General features: G+C 43.9%; 1 protein-coding gene across 6 annotated transcripts in view; it reads left to right on the top strand.

Annotated features, from left to right (window-relative positions):
* KALRN (kalirin RhoGEF kinase) overlaps positions 1-14,325 on the top strand; it is a 1,598,314-nt gene that overhangs the window by 514,734 nt on the left and 1,069,255 nt on the right. For all 6 annotated transcript variants that reach the window (XM_078682047.1, XM_078682045.1, XM_078682043.1 and 3 more), the window contains exon 4: positions 3,961-4,153. In XM_078682047.1, the coding sequence (XP_078538173.1) occupies positions 3,961-4,153 (193 nt within the window). The remainder of the gene's footprint in view (positions 1-3,960; positions 4,154-14,325) is intronic.

Raw genomic sequence — 14,325 nt, forward strand, 5'->3', positions numbered from 1 at the left:
AAAAGACACAGTAAAAATAATTGCCTAGTCATTACAAATCCCACGCAACCCCTACACTTCACATACACATCATTCATGCATACTCAAACAGACTCCTGGCCATCATCCACACAGTCCCCAAGATATCCTTAACCACCCAACACGGAGAAAATTACCAGTCATTGTGTGCTAATTATAGACCGCTCTGTGTTAGCACTGCCACCATGTGCCAGCTGTGAGCCAATTCAAAAACACTGTCTTCGTGTGCCATCTACAGACAATCCCTAGCCTACAGTGTCACTATGTGCCAACATATGTGTGCCAGTACAGCTACCATGCCGCATAGACAAACTTATCAAGGTCGGCAGTGCTACCATGTGCCAGCTGGAGACTTCTTGGCAATCACGGCGGTGATGTGACCGGGAAACATACTCTAGCAAGGACTGTGTACATATATATCAAAACAACTGTGCCCACCGTGTGCCATGTGCAAACATGTTGAGTTCACCACGGCGTGGATAATTTGCAGTCAAATGGAGGGCACAACATAGAAGACAACTCTTTTGGGAGAAATCATTGACTATAAGGAGATTGTAAATTATGGTCAACATTTAGAGAGATATAGGCCAAGAGAGGCGAGGCTAGCAAGGGCCACATTTTTAGCTGTCTAACGGGAGCCACTTTTAGTTTGGTGCCCGGACCTATTTTTTTATCCCAGACCGACCCTGACGGAACAACACTATGTTGCAAAAAGAAGGTTGATACCTGACCTTCTTGTGTAGTTAGGTCCTTATAAAGGCTTGCATTGAAATCTCTGCATGCTGTTAGTGATAGAGGGTCCCAGAGGAGGGAGGCAGGGCTGAGCTGTAACGTACGACCTTCCACCTCTGTGACAATAACGTAGAGTGAATGGTAGAAGGTAATGTGGAAGAGAAAAAGGCTGAAGGCGCTGTGAGAGAGCCTTGTTAGAGGATACACTTACCAGGGATGGGCTAGCCAGAGGATAGCACAATAAAAATGGATAAGGGGGGTCACTATCATAGAGGCTAAGGATTGGAGGTGACCAGTGCTGACTGGTGATTTTGAAAGTGTTCAGGTGTAATACTTGCCACAAACTGCAGTCTGCGAAAGAAATTACATCATTGTCTCATGGGGCAGTTCGAAAGGTTCTCCCCTGAAAAAACTGTTGAAACAATTGGATCAAGTAATACATTTTATAGCACATTGGTCACATTAATTTGTGAAGGAGTAATAGGATCTGAAAGGGCACACATGAAATATCTAAGTACTACCATGATGTGCCAACTATGTCTGATCATCTTCAGAAAGATTACAGGTTTACCCACCCCACTCCCAAATAATTTTGAGAAAATGGTAGAGATGGTTAGTGTTTCAGCATAATTCCTCTTGGAAAAAATTTCTAAAAAGCCAAAGAGGCTATTAAACATGGCCCGTCATTTATTATAGTGTATATGTATAAAATAGAACCCTGTTCCGATGCACACGCTGAAAGTATATGTCCAGTTATTCTATGTCAAAAACAACCGTTGTCTTTTTTGGTTTCCATTGTTACTTTATTTTCTTAACTTCTTAGGATGGTGTTGTTACACACCCCAATCAGTGTACTTCGTTCCTAGCCAACTCGTGTTTCGTCGCTTACCTGGAAGAACCTGCAACTTCTTCAGGGCTAAGAAAGTATACAAGTATAAGTGTTGTAGTACGTAAGGTAGTGATGAATATGTACATGTGCACCCTAGTGGATATGTGTCAACAGAATCTATTTACTAAGGCAGTTCATAGTGGAACTCTGTGGAAACCCATGTGTACATTCATCAGACTGTTTGTGACAGTATTATATAAGGAAACAATTGGTGGATTGGAGAACATGAATCGGACTCCATAGCTAATTTGTCCAGCTATATCCCCTAGTTGTTGAGCTAATTGCATTAGAAGATTGAATGCTCTGGCATAGATTAAAATCTATCTATTCCAAATGGTTGGTGTGTTTCACATTGCGCCCTCATACTGCCAAGTTTTGTGAGACTACCTGCACTTTTCAGCTCTGCTGCAACACATTGAACCCTTTCCCTGCTGCCGTCTGCCGTCGCGAGTACTACCTCGCTGGTGCTGCGAACGTCCAACGTTCGACGTGGCCCCGCCCACTACGCGGAACAACCGCACTGCCGCGAAATAACGTCTGCGGCTAAGGTGTTAATGGGAGAGTACCTGCACTTTTCAGGGGCAAATAGGCCCAGAGTACAGAGTACCTGCGCTTCTGTATTTCCATTCCATTTCAATTGAATGAAACATCCTCATGTTCTTATAGCTCAGACAGATTTCTGCTATTGAGGAGTATTGTGTAGAATACATAGGCTGTCTTTGCTGATGCCTGTTTGGAACTAATGGATCTGCCCACCTAATTACCTCATGTAAGAATTGTGTGATCATCCTCCCTGTGATAATGTAGGGATTACCTGATTTGGCCAAGAATAAATACTTTTCTCGCTCCCTCGCCATGCGTAGTGTTGTCATCAGTGACGCTTGTTTTAGATGTCGCTTTGATGCTGTCAATGATGTCATAGAACTTGTCATGAGTGATGCAATATGTGAGGTATTAAGCAGTGCATGGCGAGGGCTAGAGTTATAGTTACTTCAGTTGATTATAACTGGTGAAATTCAGAGTTTTTTTGTTGTTTAAATATAATATTTTAATTGACAATCTCACCTAACTATAATATCACTTTAACCTTTTGTTTTTCAGTACATTTCTGAGGTTTTTTTCCCTTGAAAAGTAATATGTTACTACCAAGGCTACTGGAATTATGTGATTCTGCTGCCACAGCAAATCCATAATTATTTAAAAAAAAGCTGCATCCAGAGAATCGCATAGTTCCAGAGGCCCTGATTATTACTGTACTAAACTATGACGTTACCCTAACCTTTTGTTTTTTTCTGTGAATATCTAGGGTGGTTTTCTTAACGTAAAGTAAGATGTTATTACCATACCTAACTAGGCCTGCTCCTCCTTAGCCCTAAGCAACCGAAGATGGCAAACACCCTGCCGCACACAGTCATCAGCGTTGCGCACCATGTGGGTTGGCCACAGGCCCTGGCCCTGCACTCAACTTCTCATTAGTGGCCAACCCACTGCCGCAGATGGCCAAATGGCCATGCCCTGTAGCCAAAGCGCCGCTGCTGGTAGACCCAACTCCCCTCTTGCTGTGCAAAGACCTCTATACAAGGCCATGGTGAATCCCGGTTGATCGTAACAGTAGTTTTTCTTTTTAATTTAAAATTTTGACAACACTGTGAGTTCCACAAGAGATAGGGGGTTAGGGTATTTTTACGCTAACTCCTTATATCACTTTCTTTTTTTTTATTCCTGCAGTAATTTGGGACCAAGTTCCTTAGTTCTGTAATGGCGGCTGTAACATTTTTCTCCGTTTTGGCCAGCCAACATTTTTCACGAGTTGTAATTTACGGTTATAAGTTCAAGAAATGTACGTGTAGTAAAGAAAAAGTGTAATTTGCACGTTGTAGTGATTTGTTGTTTAAGCAAATAGTTTTGGTTGCAGAAGAGAAATGTGAATTGCCATTTTGCGTCAATACTGAATTCATAGCGACTTTTCACACAGAGTAATTTTATGAATCCAGATCTTGTTCACTTTGCTTTAATAATCTCTGTTCTTATTGGGACCACAATTTGCAAGACATTGCTTTTCGCTGTCTTTCAAACTGTATGAGCCACAATATTACTAGCTGAAAGCACGTTTACTTGTTGTCATGAAATATATGCCAGTAATTGGAAATACAACTCCCGTGCACACACAGTATCTCAGTCTGCATTAGCCTCCTGACAGCATATAACCAGTATGACACAAGAATTATTTCATGCTGAGAAATTGAGCTGCAGGAAGATCGGAATAAGCATGTATGCCCAGGGGCAATATTAATCATCATGTCATTCTCTCATTCCCACAGTGAAGATGTGTGTAAGCGAGGATTCACTGTTATTATTGACATGCGAGGATCCAAATGGGACTTGATCAAACCTCTGCTGAAGACCCTCCAGGAAGCATTTCCCGCGGAAATCCACGTTGCACTGATAATCAAGCCGGATAACTTCTGGCAGAAGCAGAAGACTAACTTTGGCAGCTCCAAATTCATTTTTGAGGTAAGAGTCTGTGCTTTTTGACCGTTGTCTGCGACCTTTGCATCTAACATTATATCCCTACCCCTTAGCTCCCTGGGGGGGGGGGGGGGGGGGGGGGTTGCTAACTGTCCTACAATATTTGGTGATTGCCTGAGTAGGTTAGGTGACTTCATAGCGCCCTGGGTGTAAACCTAAGGAATCCTCAAGTGTCCCAGTTCATCATAGGACTCTGTCTACAACATCAACAAACACCAAAGTTATTTAAGGTCTTTGTTTCTGCTCCTGAAGTAAAGAAGAATAAAAAAAGAATTTAGAGGGTTTTGTAGACGGATCAAGACATGTCACTGCATTTTACTGGCATCGGGCTTAACTGGTACAAGACCGTATTCACAAATTCTCAGCTGCTTCATGCAGAATCCTCTGTTAGTTCCTTCATTGCACTGACGACTTGAGCAACAATTTGATCAATCTCAGTCAGTCGTGGCTAGCATGACTCGCGGGTGGGAGGGGCAGGGGGTGCGGGGGGTTAACTTAATTTTAAGAAACACAAATTTAACTTACCATCTCCTCCGGTCCCACCTCGCATCGCATCGCGTCTCCTCTCCATACAGGAAGCAGGCAGCCCCCCCCCCCCCCAAGCCAATCAGAGCGCTGCAATGGCAGCATTGTGATTGGCTAGGACGCTGACCCCACAGACGTCTATGGGGAAGCCATTTTCTCTATGTAGGCTGCATGCAGCCTACATGGAGAAAATGCAGAGTGCGTATAACTGGTTTCGTTGGCCCTGGAACCAACCAACGAGTCCGTGCACTCCTACCCTGGACTCCTGCAGGACCGCCCACCCACCTGCCCCCAACTAGGCATACCCTTCTGCTTTCTCGCAGTATGAGAAGAGAAGCAGAAACATAAAATGGTATTTAAAATACAATTTTATGTTTCTACTTCTGGCACTGCGAGAAAGCAGTGGGGCGACACTCCTCCGCCCAAGTGGAGGAGCCACCCTTGCTCACAGTTCGCATCACTTGTTGTGCACAGCCCCATCTCAACACAAATCATGCCTGTGTAAATGTGAGAGTGCCATCTTGTCCTTTTGTTTAATGTGCATACAGTCCATAGAAGTATTGAAGGACTATCTGCCCAGCAGGCGGCATGGCCTCTCCCAGTGTCCCACGGCTCGTGGTATTTCATTGAAGAAGAGCAGTGGTTTTTGGCTTAAATTCATTGGCACCGACAATTATAGGAGAACAGGCCTCACTAGCAGAACACTGGTAAATTAGGACAGAGGGTGTAGTAATAATATTGTAACACCATATAACTGAATTAAACTAACCTGAGGCTGCATTAATATTCGCAGGTTGTATGTAAATGTTATCATCCCGTCTTCAGCATGTTGTAATTGCTTCCATGTTTATTTGATGTTTTCGGTCCATAATGGCATAGGATATACCCTGCAAAAAGTTCAACCCTTAAGCATGAGCCATTCCACAAAAACGGACCTCAGGCTACCGCATGGTTTTTATCAAAGTATTTTCGCAAAGGAAAACATTACCTACGGATCCAATGATAAAGAAAATGTTATTCCACTTCTTAGTGCTTCTCAGGGAATGGCCTTACGTTAAGTAACTCCTTTCCACTTTTAATTTGATTGCAATACGTCATCCTCTTTAAGCACTCCTTGATATTACACCTGTTAAAGAAAAACCTTGAGGTATGATTTCTTCTCTATGATGAAGTGACCTTGCCACTCTTGAAAGTCAGTTCCGAGCCATTATGAGATTAACCACGTAGAGTAACGCCCTCTTAGAAGGATGTACACTGTGTGCTGTCTTTGAACTGTTGATGCATGCCATTTACTTGAAATTGTTATCCAGTGATACAGGAATACTCTATTGTACTGTGAGTTGTAAAATTGTGAGGTACTCTGATGCCCTCTGTGAGTTGTTTTCCTCCTCAACATAAACTTCAGGAATATAAAAATAAACACAAATAAAATATGTTGTTGGATTAGCACCAAAAAGTTGCCCTGATAATGGAAATGGTCCCAAGAGTTTCAATAAAGGCTGGTGAGTTTTTACATATCATGAGGTAAAAGCAGGCTGCAACTGTCTGTTTTATCTAACTCCTACCCCAAGCCTTGGCGTGCAGCCCCTCCACAGCCCACCTTGTTATTACCCACTTCTCGTCCCTTTTGTGTGACTCCCTTTCCAAGACTTTCCAAGACTCCCTGAGACTCCACAGTTTGAAAAAATCATTAATATTCTAATTTAAACAAGTTATATGTGTACCACACATACGCTAGCTACAGTCAGTCCTAATATACATCAGGTAACCATCACACCCAAAAGTAAAAAATTACAAATTCAAAAAAGAGAATAACGTTTACATGTTGGTGGATTAAATATATGTACTTCCTACTAAATCTCATACTTTTAATGTTGCTGACGAACATCCTATGGCAACCATATATTTTTGCAGGATCGTTCAATTAGGATTTCCAATACCTGCAGTTGAGCGATACATTAAGTTTTTAGATCACTGGCCATCACCTTTTATGCCAAATACTACTACCAATGGATCTCTATTGAAAATGTCAGGAGGGGCTTTGATGTTTAATCATATTCCTATTCATGACCTCTGGCTGGTCACATAGAGCTCACAGGGTCGAGTTTGCCACTGAGTAATTGCAGCACTTGGTCATCACACACTGAGGCTTTCCTAAGTGAATCCCTTCTGCGTTCTGTTTTCTTGTAGATGTTATTTCAGCCTCAGTGTTTTCAACAATACAATCTAGGTGCCTTATTAGATCTCCCAGGCATAGCTAGTAGGCGTTTATCCACAATCTGATAGAGCATCTAGTCGCAGATCCCTTATCTTTGAACTTCCAGGCGTCAGACTGGATCTGGAAGATTTTTGATAGCAGTACCCCCACGCCGGTAGATGGTGTCAGCTGTCAGTTATTTTCTTTTAGCACCAACCATTGCAGATCCGTTGAAGACAGCAACCCCTGTCATTTTTTGAGACTTTTTTTACTTTTTGTCGACTCCTTTTGGTGTGTTAATGACGTCTAGCACGAAGACCTCTGGGTTCAAGCCATGTGGAGCCTGTTACTGCGCCATGCTGGTTACAGACCCCCACCTAGTATGTCTCTGGTGCCTGGAGCGCGACCACAACACAAAGCCATTGATCCAACTGCCGGGCCATGGGGCTTTGAGGGAGCTGATCGCGGCCTGGCATACGGTGCCACGAGTCCACCTCGTCAATTCCATTCCCGCTCCTAGTCAAGAGGAAGTTCCAAGCACCACTCCGGTGAGTCGAAGTCCCTTTCCTTGAAGTCGTTGCGGTCAGGTAAGAGGCACCTCAAGAAGTCAAAGTGTGCTTTGACCTCTCTTCGTCCGTCGTGCAATGACACAGAGGAATCTAGGCGTTCGAGGCCCCGCTCCACGGAGTGGGTGCCAGAGGTTCAAATAGCCAGGAGTCGAGCCCAGCCACAATCCCCTCCTCAACTGCAAAACCTTCCTAGTCCTATCCCCCCGGACTATACACGCCCAGTTGGTCCTCTTCCTCCCCCACCCAGATCTCATAGTATTGACAGATGTGTCTCTTCTGGGATGGGGCGGCCATCTGGGAGAGGTGGAGATCAGAGGACTATGGTCTCCGGCAGAAGCCAGGCTCCATATCAATCTTTTGGAGCTTCGGCGATTCAATTGGCACTGAAAGCCTTTTTACTGTCCAAGGGAAGGCTAGTTCAGTTGTTCACAGACAACACTGCCAGCAGCGGTCCGTGCAGGTGAGACCAGTGGGGTGGGGCAGGGGGGATGTCGACAGATGACGGAATAGAAGCTATTTATTTATTTAATTTTAGCTATTCTGTCGACTTTCACCAATACTTAGCCACCCCACCATGCTGATCTGCATGGACTACTGCTGAACACTACCACCATGTGTTACTGCAACAGACAGGGCGGTGTGGGGTCGTGGACTCTTTGTCAAGAAGCCCCACGTCTCTGGACTTGGCTGGAATTACAAGGCATTTCTCTGGTGGTTCAACATCTGGCAGGTTCAGTGAACTTGAGAGTGGATGAACTCAGCTGCCGGTGCCTTGCGGATCTCGAGTGGCATCGCCTTCCAGATGTGGTACAAGTACTCTTCAGAGGTGGGGAGAGCCTTAGTTAGTTCCGTTCGCCTCCAAAAAGAATGCACAACGTCAGCAGTTTTGCACTTTGGAGTTTCCAAGGCAGGTCTTGCTCTGTGATGCTTTTCATCACAAATGGAGCTCAGGCCACCTGTATGCCTTTCCGCCCCTACCACTCCTGCTTAGAGTGCTCAAGAAGATCAGGAGCGACTGAGCACAAGTCTTTCTTGTGGCTCCAGACTGGGTACTGAGAGTCTAGTACCCAGAGCTTCTGGCAATGAGCATTGCTCCTTCGATCAGGCTGCCCCCTTGGGAGAATTTTCTGTTGCAGGAGCAGTGGAGGGTTCTCCACCCGAACCTGTCACCTCTCCACCTACTTGCGTGGAGATTGAGTGGCTACTGTTGACCGCTTTTGACCTTCGTGCTGAAGTCTGCGGAGTTATCCTTCAGCCAGATGTCCCTCCACGAACTCGGTATATGCCTTGATGGAACCAATTTTGTAAATATTGTACAGAAAGGTCTGTTTACCTCTGTCAGATGTTCTCCTGTTTATTCTTTCCTTGGTCCAGCAGGGCTCTGCTCTGGGTACTCTGAAGGGCTATCTGTGAGCACTATCTGCCTTTCTTTGGCTGCCAGATCAGCCTTCACTTTTTGAAATCCCCTCTTGTGCAGAAATTGTTAAAGGGGGTTAACCCATTTGTTTCTCCCTTCCCCTTTTTATTATGCCACAGTGGGACCTCAAATTGGTTCTTAAGTTTTTAATGTGCGCACCGTTTGAGCCACTGCAAACTGCCCTCTATGGCTGCTCACTATCAAAACAGCCTTTGCCAGGAGGGTGAGCGAACTGCAGGCACTTTCATCGCAGCCTCCTTATCGTCTTTCTGGACAAGGTGGTACTCTGGACTTGGGCACTTTTTCTGCCTAAGGTAATAACATCAATCCATCTGGTTCTGTTGATTACTCTGCCCGCTTTCTATGCACTTCCACATCCTCCTGAGAAACAGAGGAGCGTCATCCACCGTCTTGAGTTCCGGGTGAAGACCAACTCTTTAAAGAGTATGTGGGAGGAAAGAAGGGGCATGCTGTCCAAAAAAAGAACCATATCATGCTGGGTTATCCTCTGTATCAAAATATGTTACATCTTAGCGAAGAAACAACCTCCTGAAGGCCTTCAGGTCCATTCTACCTGGGCGAAGTCAGTCACCACTGCGCTCCAGTGTGGTGTTCCAATGGCCGATATCTACCAAGCAGCCATGTGGGCATCTCTGCGCACGTTCACCAGACACTATTGCCTGGATTCTCATATTCGCATGGAGGGCCTGTTTGTCTGCTCTGTCTTGCAGGATTTTCTGGTTTAAAGCTTTTCTTCAGTCCTACCTCTGGGGAAGGTATTGCTTGGGTATCTGTTGGAATCTGCAGGCAGATGTTTCTATCTTCAGCTAGATGTTTCTATCAGATGAACAAGTTACTTACCTTCAGTAACATCTAGCCACAGATCCCTTACCGATCCACTCATCCTCCCTGCACTGCGGAATTGTTTTTTAGTGCCAGGGTTGTTCCCCTTCAAGGCCCTAGTTGTCTTTTTAACACAGCATGGTCCGTTACTTCATGGCTCCGCGCTTCTAGCGTGGAAAATCGTGAAAAGTACTGACAGCGCGCCGGAGTGGCATTTCTATTGACGATGTGGGTGTCATGACGACAAGCATGATGCTGACGACGTCGCATGGAGTCAACCAATACCGTCTACTGGCACGCAGGGGTACTGCTATCAAAAATCTTCCGGATCCAGCCTGACACCTGGAAGTTCAAAGGTAAGGAATCTACGGCTAGCTCATACCAGATAATGCATTAACGAAGGTAAGTAACTTATCCAATAATGCCAAAGCAATACACTTATATTCCAATTTTTCTGTTTTTGGATGTACAATAGTTCCCAGTAAATAACTTTAGGCTTACTGATTCCCCTCTTCACCGTTAGTTCAGAGAGCAGTGTGATGATCCATAGCCAACACATCCATACCAGGTAGCTTCCTCTTCGTCACATCGTGGAAAGGTACTAGAGACGCTCAGGCTAATTGGTGTAAGGTTTCGATGTCAGGTAAGTTTAATGAAGGTAGTTGAATTGAATGCATTGAAATAATGAGTTTCTAACAATCTTCATTGTAAATGCTTTCGCTATGCTCCAGTAAACTTTCTTTAAGGTTATCTCTAGATTTGTTTGCCAACCAACTTTAAACAGCTCATTATGAGTTTGTAGATACATTGCTACGGTTCAGTATATTAGTTTGAAAGTCCTGCGACACTACCCCAGGGGGAGCAGTAGTTGCAGCCCCTGATTAGTCACTGGCTCAGTCAGTACACAACCTCAGTATTTTGTTTTTACAGCATGCGTAAAATGTTAATCTATGAGGAGCTGTTGCATTGGTAACTCAATCTCCATTGTTAACTCCTCAAAGAAAGCTTGCTTACCCACAATAAATAGGTTCTTCACCTTGTGATGTCTGCATTTTCCCATATCTTATGTCTCTTTACCGATTCTACTATTCTCATTGTATTCATGTACCACAGCAGAAACTGAATTGCACAGGTGGTACCTACACCCTTCCTCCTCAAGTGTCTACTCCAGCGCTCCCTTACCATACGAACTTACATTGAGGCAAAGTGTCTCTCTTTTAAAGTATTCACATGCAGTACTTCGTCACTTTTGGGTTTGCTAACCAGCATGCCTACCTTTGCAGTTGTGCAGCTCAAAACTAGTTAGGTATCCCAAGGTTTTCGTCCTCCATATTAAATCAGCTTTCCCAGTGCTCCTCTTTTCCTATCTCCTGCCCTACAGCATATCCAAGATAAATATGTTAACACCTTCGCGCGGGGCTAATTCCCCCGCGGCGCTGGGGGTAGGTGGCGCTGTGCTCATGACGAGCTGAGCTCGTCATGACCACGTTCGGTTCTCAGAACGCTCAGCACAGTGGGGAAATTAGCCCGGCGTGTGAGCACTGCACGTGTCATGATGAGCTCAGCTCGTCATGAGCACAGCGCCACCATGCCTCATGACGAGCTGAGCTCGTCATGAGCACGGAAGGAGCTAAGGTCGTTAAAGGACATCATAGGAAGCAGCTGTTATATATTTGCAAACAAAGTAGCAATCTTGGTAATATTACCTATTTTGGCAGGGCCATGCTCCCCACCACCAACAGTGGAAGGCAACTCCAAACTACATTGGCTGCCTCAGCTGTAACAGTTCTATTATAGTTGCCATTCTGATAGATCCTAAATCCCAAATAGTTGCTGCACTTCTATTCCTAGCTCACTTTCCAAACCAGAGTTGTGCTCTTTGCTCTTTTCAAGTGGAATATACAGGTGTTATCTCTCTTCATGTGTAGACCCAAAAGACAACCAAGCCTCAAAACTCTAAAGTACTCAGCTCAATTTAAAAGCTGGCTTGGAACTATAATCAATCCTCTTCATATAGCGATAATTTGGGTCTTGAGCAGTCTATTCCTATCCGCTGGTAGTTGCAACTCCTCCACATATGCCATGCTAATGGTTCCATTGCTGGTCAGGGGGCCTGCCTGGGGCTGCCAGCTGTGCCAGGTAATTCTTACTATTATTGCATCTGTGGGTGAACAGCCTAGTAATACATAATTTTGCATCACATGTTACCCAAAGAGCATCTGTGTTGTATTTGCATAATTATTGTCTAAAGTGATGGTCTTGAATGCCTTTTCAGTGTCTACGGCGGTTTCAGGCTCCTCTTCCCTGAGATCACCCTTATATGGAATAATATCTGGAGGAAAGAGGATGCACTAATGATAACAACAAATCCTGATTAATCAGGGGGTAGCTATCGCTGCAGGACCCTAGACAACCTGAATGACAAAATCCTACAGTAACTAAATATCCACTTGCACACACAGTCTTTATGTTGATCCGTCCTGGTACCAGTCTTTGACCGGGGGGCGGTGTTATCTATTCAAAGAGAAAGGCCCATTTCATTTGCCAGCCACCGATCTCAGTGGTCAGATCGCAGTGGTCTCTGTGCCATTGGCCAGAATGTTGCCATGTCATTGATGGACTTCTAACGCTCTTACCTAGATGAAGACAGTCGAGTTCGAACATCAAGGGTCACTGTAGCTCTTTACTTTGCCTCTCTACTTTATATGTCCCAAATATTCCACCTGATCTTCTTAAGGCCTGTGAGTTCCTAATGCAGACCTCCGCGGTCAAGTGTGTCAGAGCAGACATTTATGTCTATTAACAGGAGGAGATTATTTGCTACCAAACACAGGCCAGTCAGGTACGGAGTGAGAAAAAATAGTAATTCGAATGTTAAGGAAAAGCAAAGTCAAATGTTTATGACTTCAGTTTTTATATAAAAGAGAGACCAAAGTATGATGCTGTTTGAGTTCTAATGGCAAGCTTTTAACGGTTGCTGCTCAGAGGTGGCGAATAAAAGTTATATGGATAATGCTAGCCTCCTGTCTTGACAAAAAATTTAAGTTGTGTGTTTGCAGTATATTCTGTGCTACATACAGGTATGTAATTGTGATTGCTTTTGATAGTCTATTTCCTTGTTGTCAAACAATATCAATGTCAAAAAGAGTTTACCAAAACTGCTCTCCGGTGTCCATCAGCTCTGCTCAGAAGAGCTACTTTTGAAGACGAGAGGAAACAGGAAAGTTCGCTTTCTAAAATCTTTGTAGCTTCAATTTGACACTTCGAAAAGTGGCACAAGTTATTAAGGTAGTTTTCTTGTTGAAAAGCCATCGGCTTCACACATGGATCGAGAACTTCAAATTACTTCTTTAAGAGATATCCTAAAAGCCAGATAAGAAACGAGGATAATATTAATCACAAACCTGGTCTCTAATTTACATTTGTTGCTTTGTCACTGAAGACTTTCCATTCGTGACATTTTCTAGTCCAGTCATATTTTATGAAAACAAAACATAGTCGGAGAACGACATGACAAGGGTCAGATGAGGTATACTTTTAGTATAGAATGAAATATGTTCAGGTCGAACTAGTCTAGTAAAAAATCAAGAAGGCATCCAATACTCTGTGTTTCACGTCATTAGGTCTCCAACCCAAAGGCACTCCAGAGGAGTCAGGTGGCGCAGCAGTTTTTTACATCTGCAGACCATGTATGAAAGGATTCTAAGGCAGCACGTTGGTACTAGAAGTGGGCGAGCCGGCAGATTATTAGGGAGAGCCAAGCCAGAGCCAAGTCAGGGGCCAGGCTTGGCTCTATAAGCCTGAGCACAAGCCAAGTCAGACAAATACTTGGCATGTAGCTAGGTCAACAAATGCCATGTAAACATAACCTGAACGTATACATTTTGAAAAATAAAAGTATACTAAAGGCTTGGAGCCCTCTGCTTTGGGCTATACTGGTTTATAAAGGCCCTGTTGTTCAGGCCTGTAACGAGGGAAAGGGCCTTTAACAACTAGTATAGCCAGAAGCGTAAGGCTGTTAGAACATTCTGCCTTCAGAGGGTGGAATGTTATAAATGAACAAAAAAGAGAGAAACAAGAAAGCAAACAACATAGGAAGGTTTCAGCAGAGGTTTTATACCAGCCCTTATTAGCTCTCAGCAATTTCATTGTCTGCAGTGGAGTGCCAAACATTCTGATGATCTAATTCTTCATCATTGCGGAGCGTTTCACTTTAGTACATTAGTTTATATCATTGTATTGTCGTTTGTTTGAAGTGACAATTTCTGAAGATTAATTTAAAAGCATTCATGAACCCCCTTCCCTAACTCTCCCTTTATGTATCTGAGGGTCTTATTATAGCTGTATAGCCCACTATAGCAGGCTATACTGACCATTGAAGGACCATTCCTGCAGTGCCAGTTTAAACCCTGTGGAGGCCCGAGGCAGTCAACATTTTTGAGACCCCCTCACAAATTATCTCCTAATAAGTTTTAATTTTCCTAGCCAACAATTTTAATAAACCAATTTTATTACACAAAACTAAACATTAACAGTTATTAATGTTATTAAACAAAAATGTATTCCAAACAATTTAAGAAAGCTTATGATTGTAATATTCTGTCAA

Source organism: Lissotriton helveticus, chromosome 3_1 (assembly GCF_964261635.1).
Source record: "Lissotriton helveticus chromosome 3_1, aLisHel1.1, whole genome shotgun sequence".
NCBI classification, from domain to species: domain Eukaryota; kingdom Metazoa; phylum Chordata; class Amphibia; order Caudata; family Salamandridae; genus Lissotriton; species Lissotriton helveticus.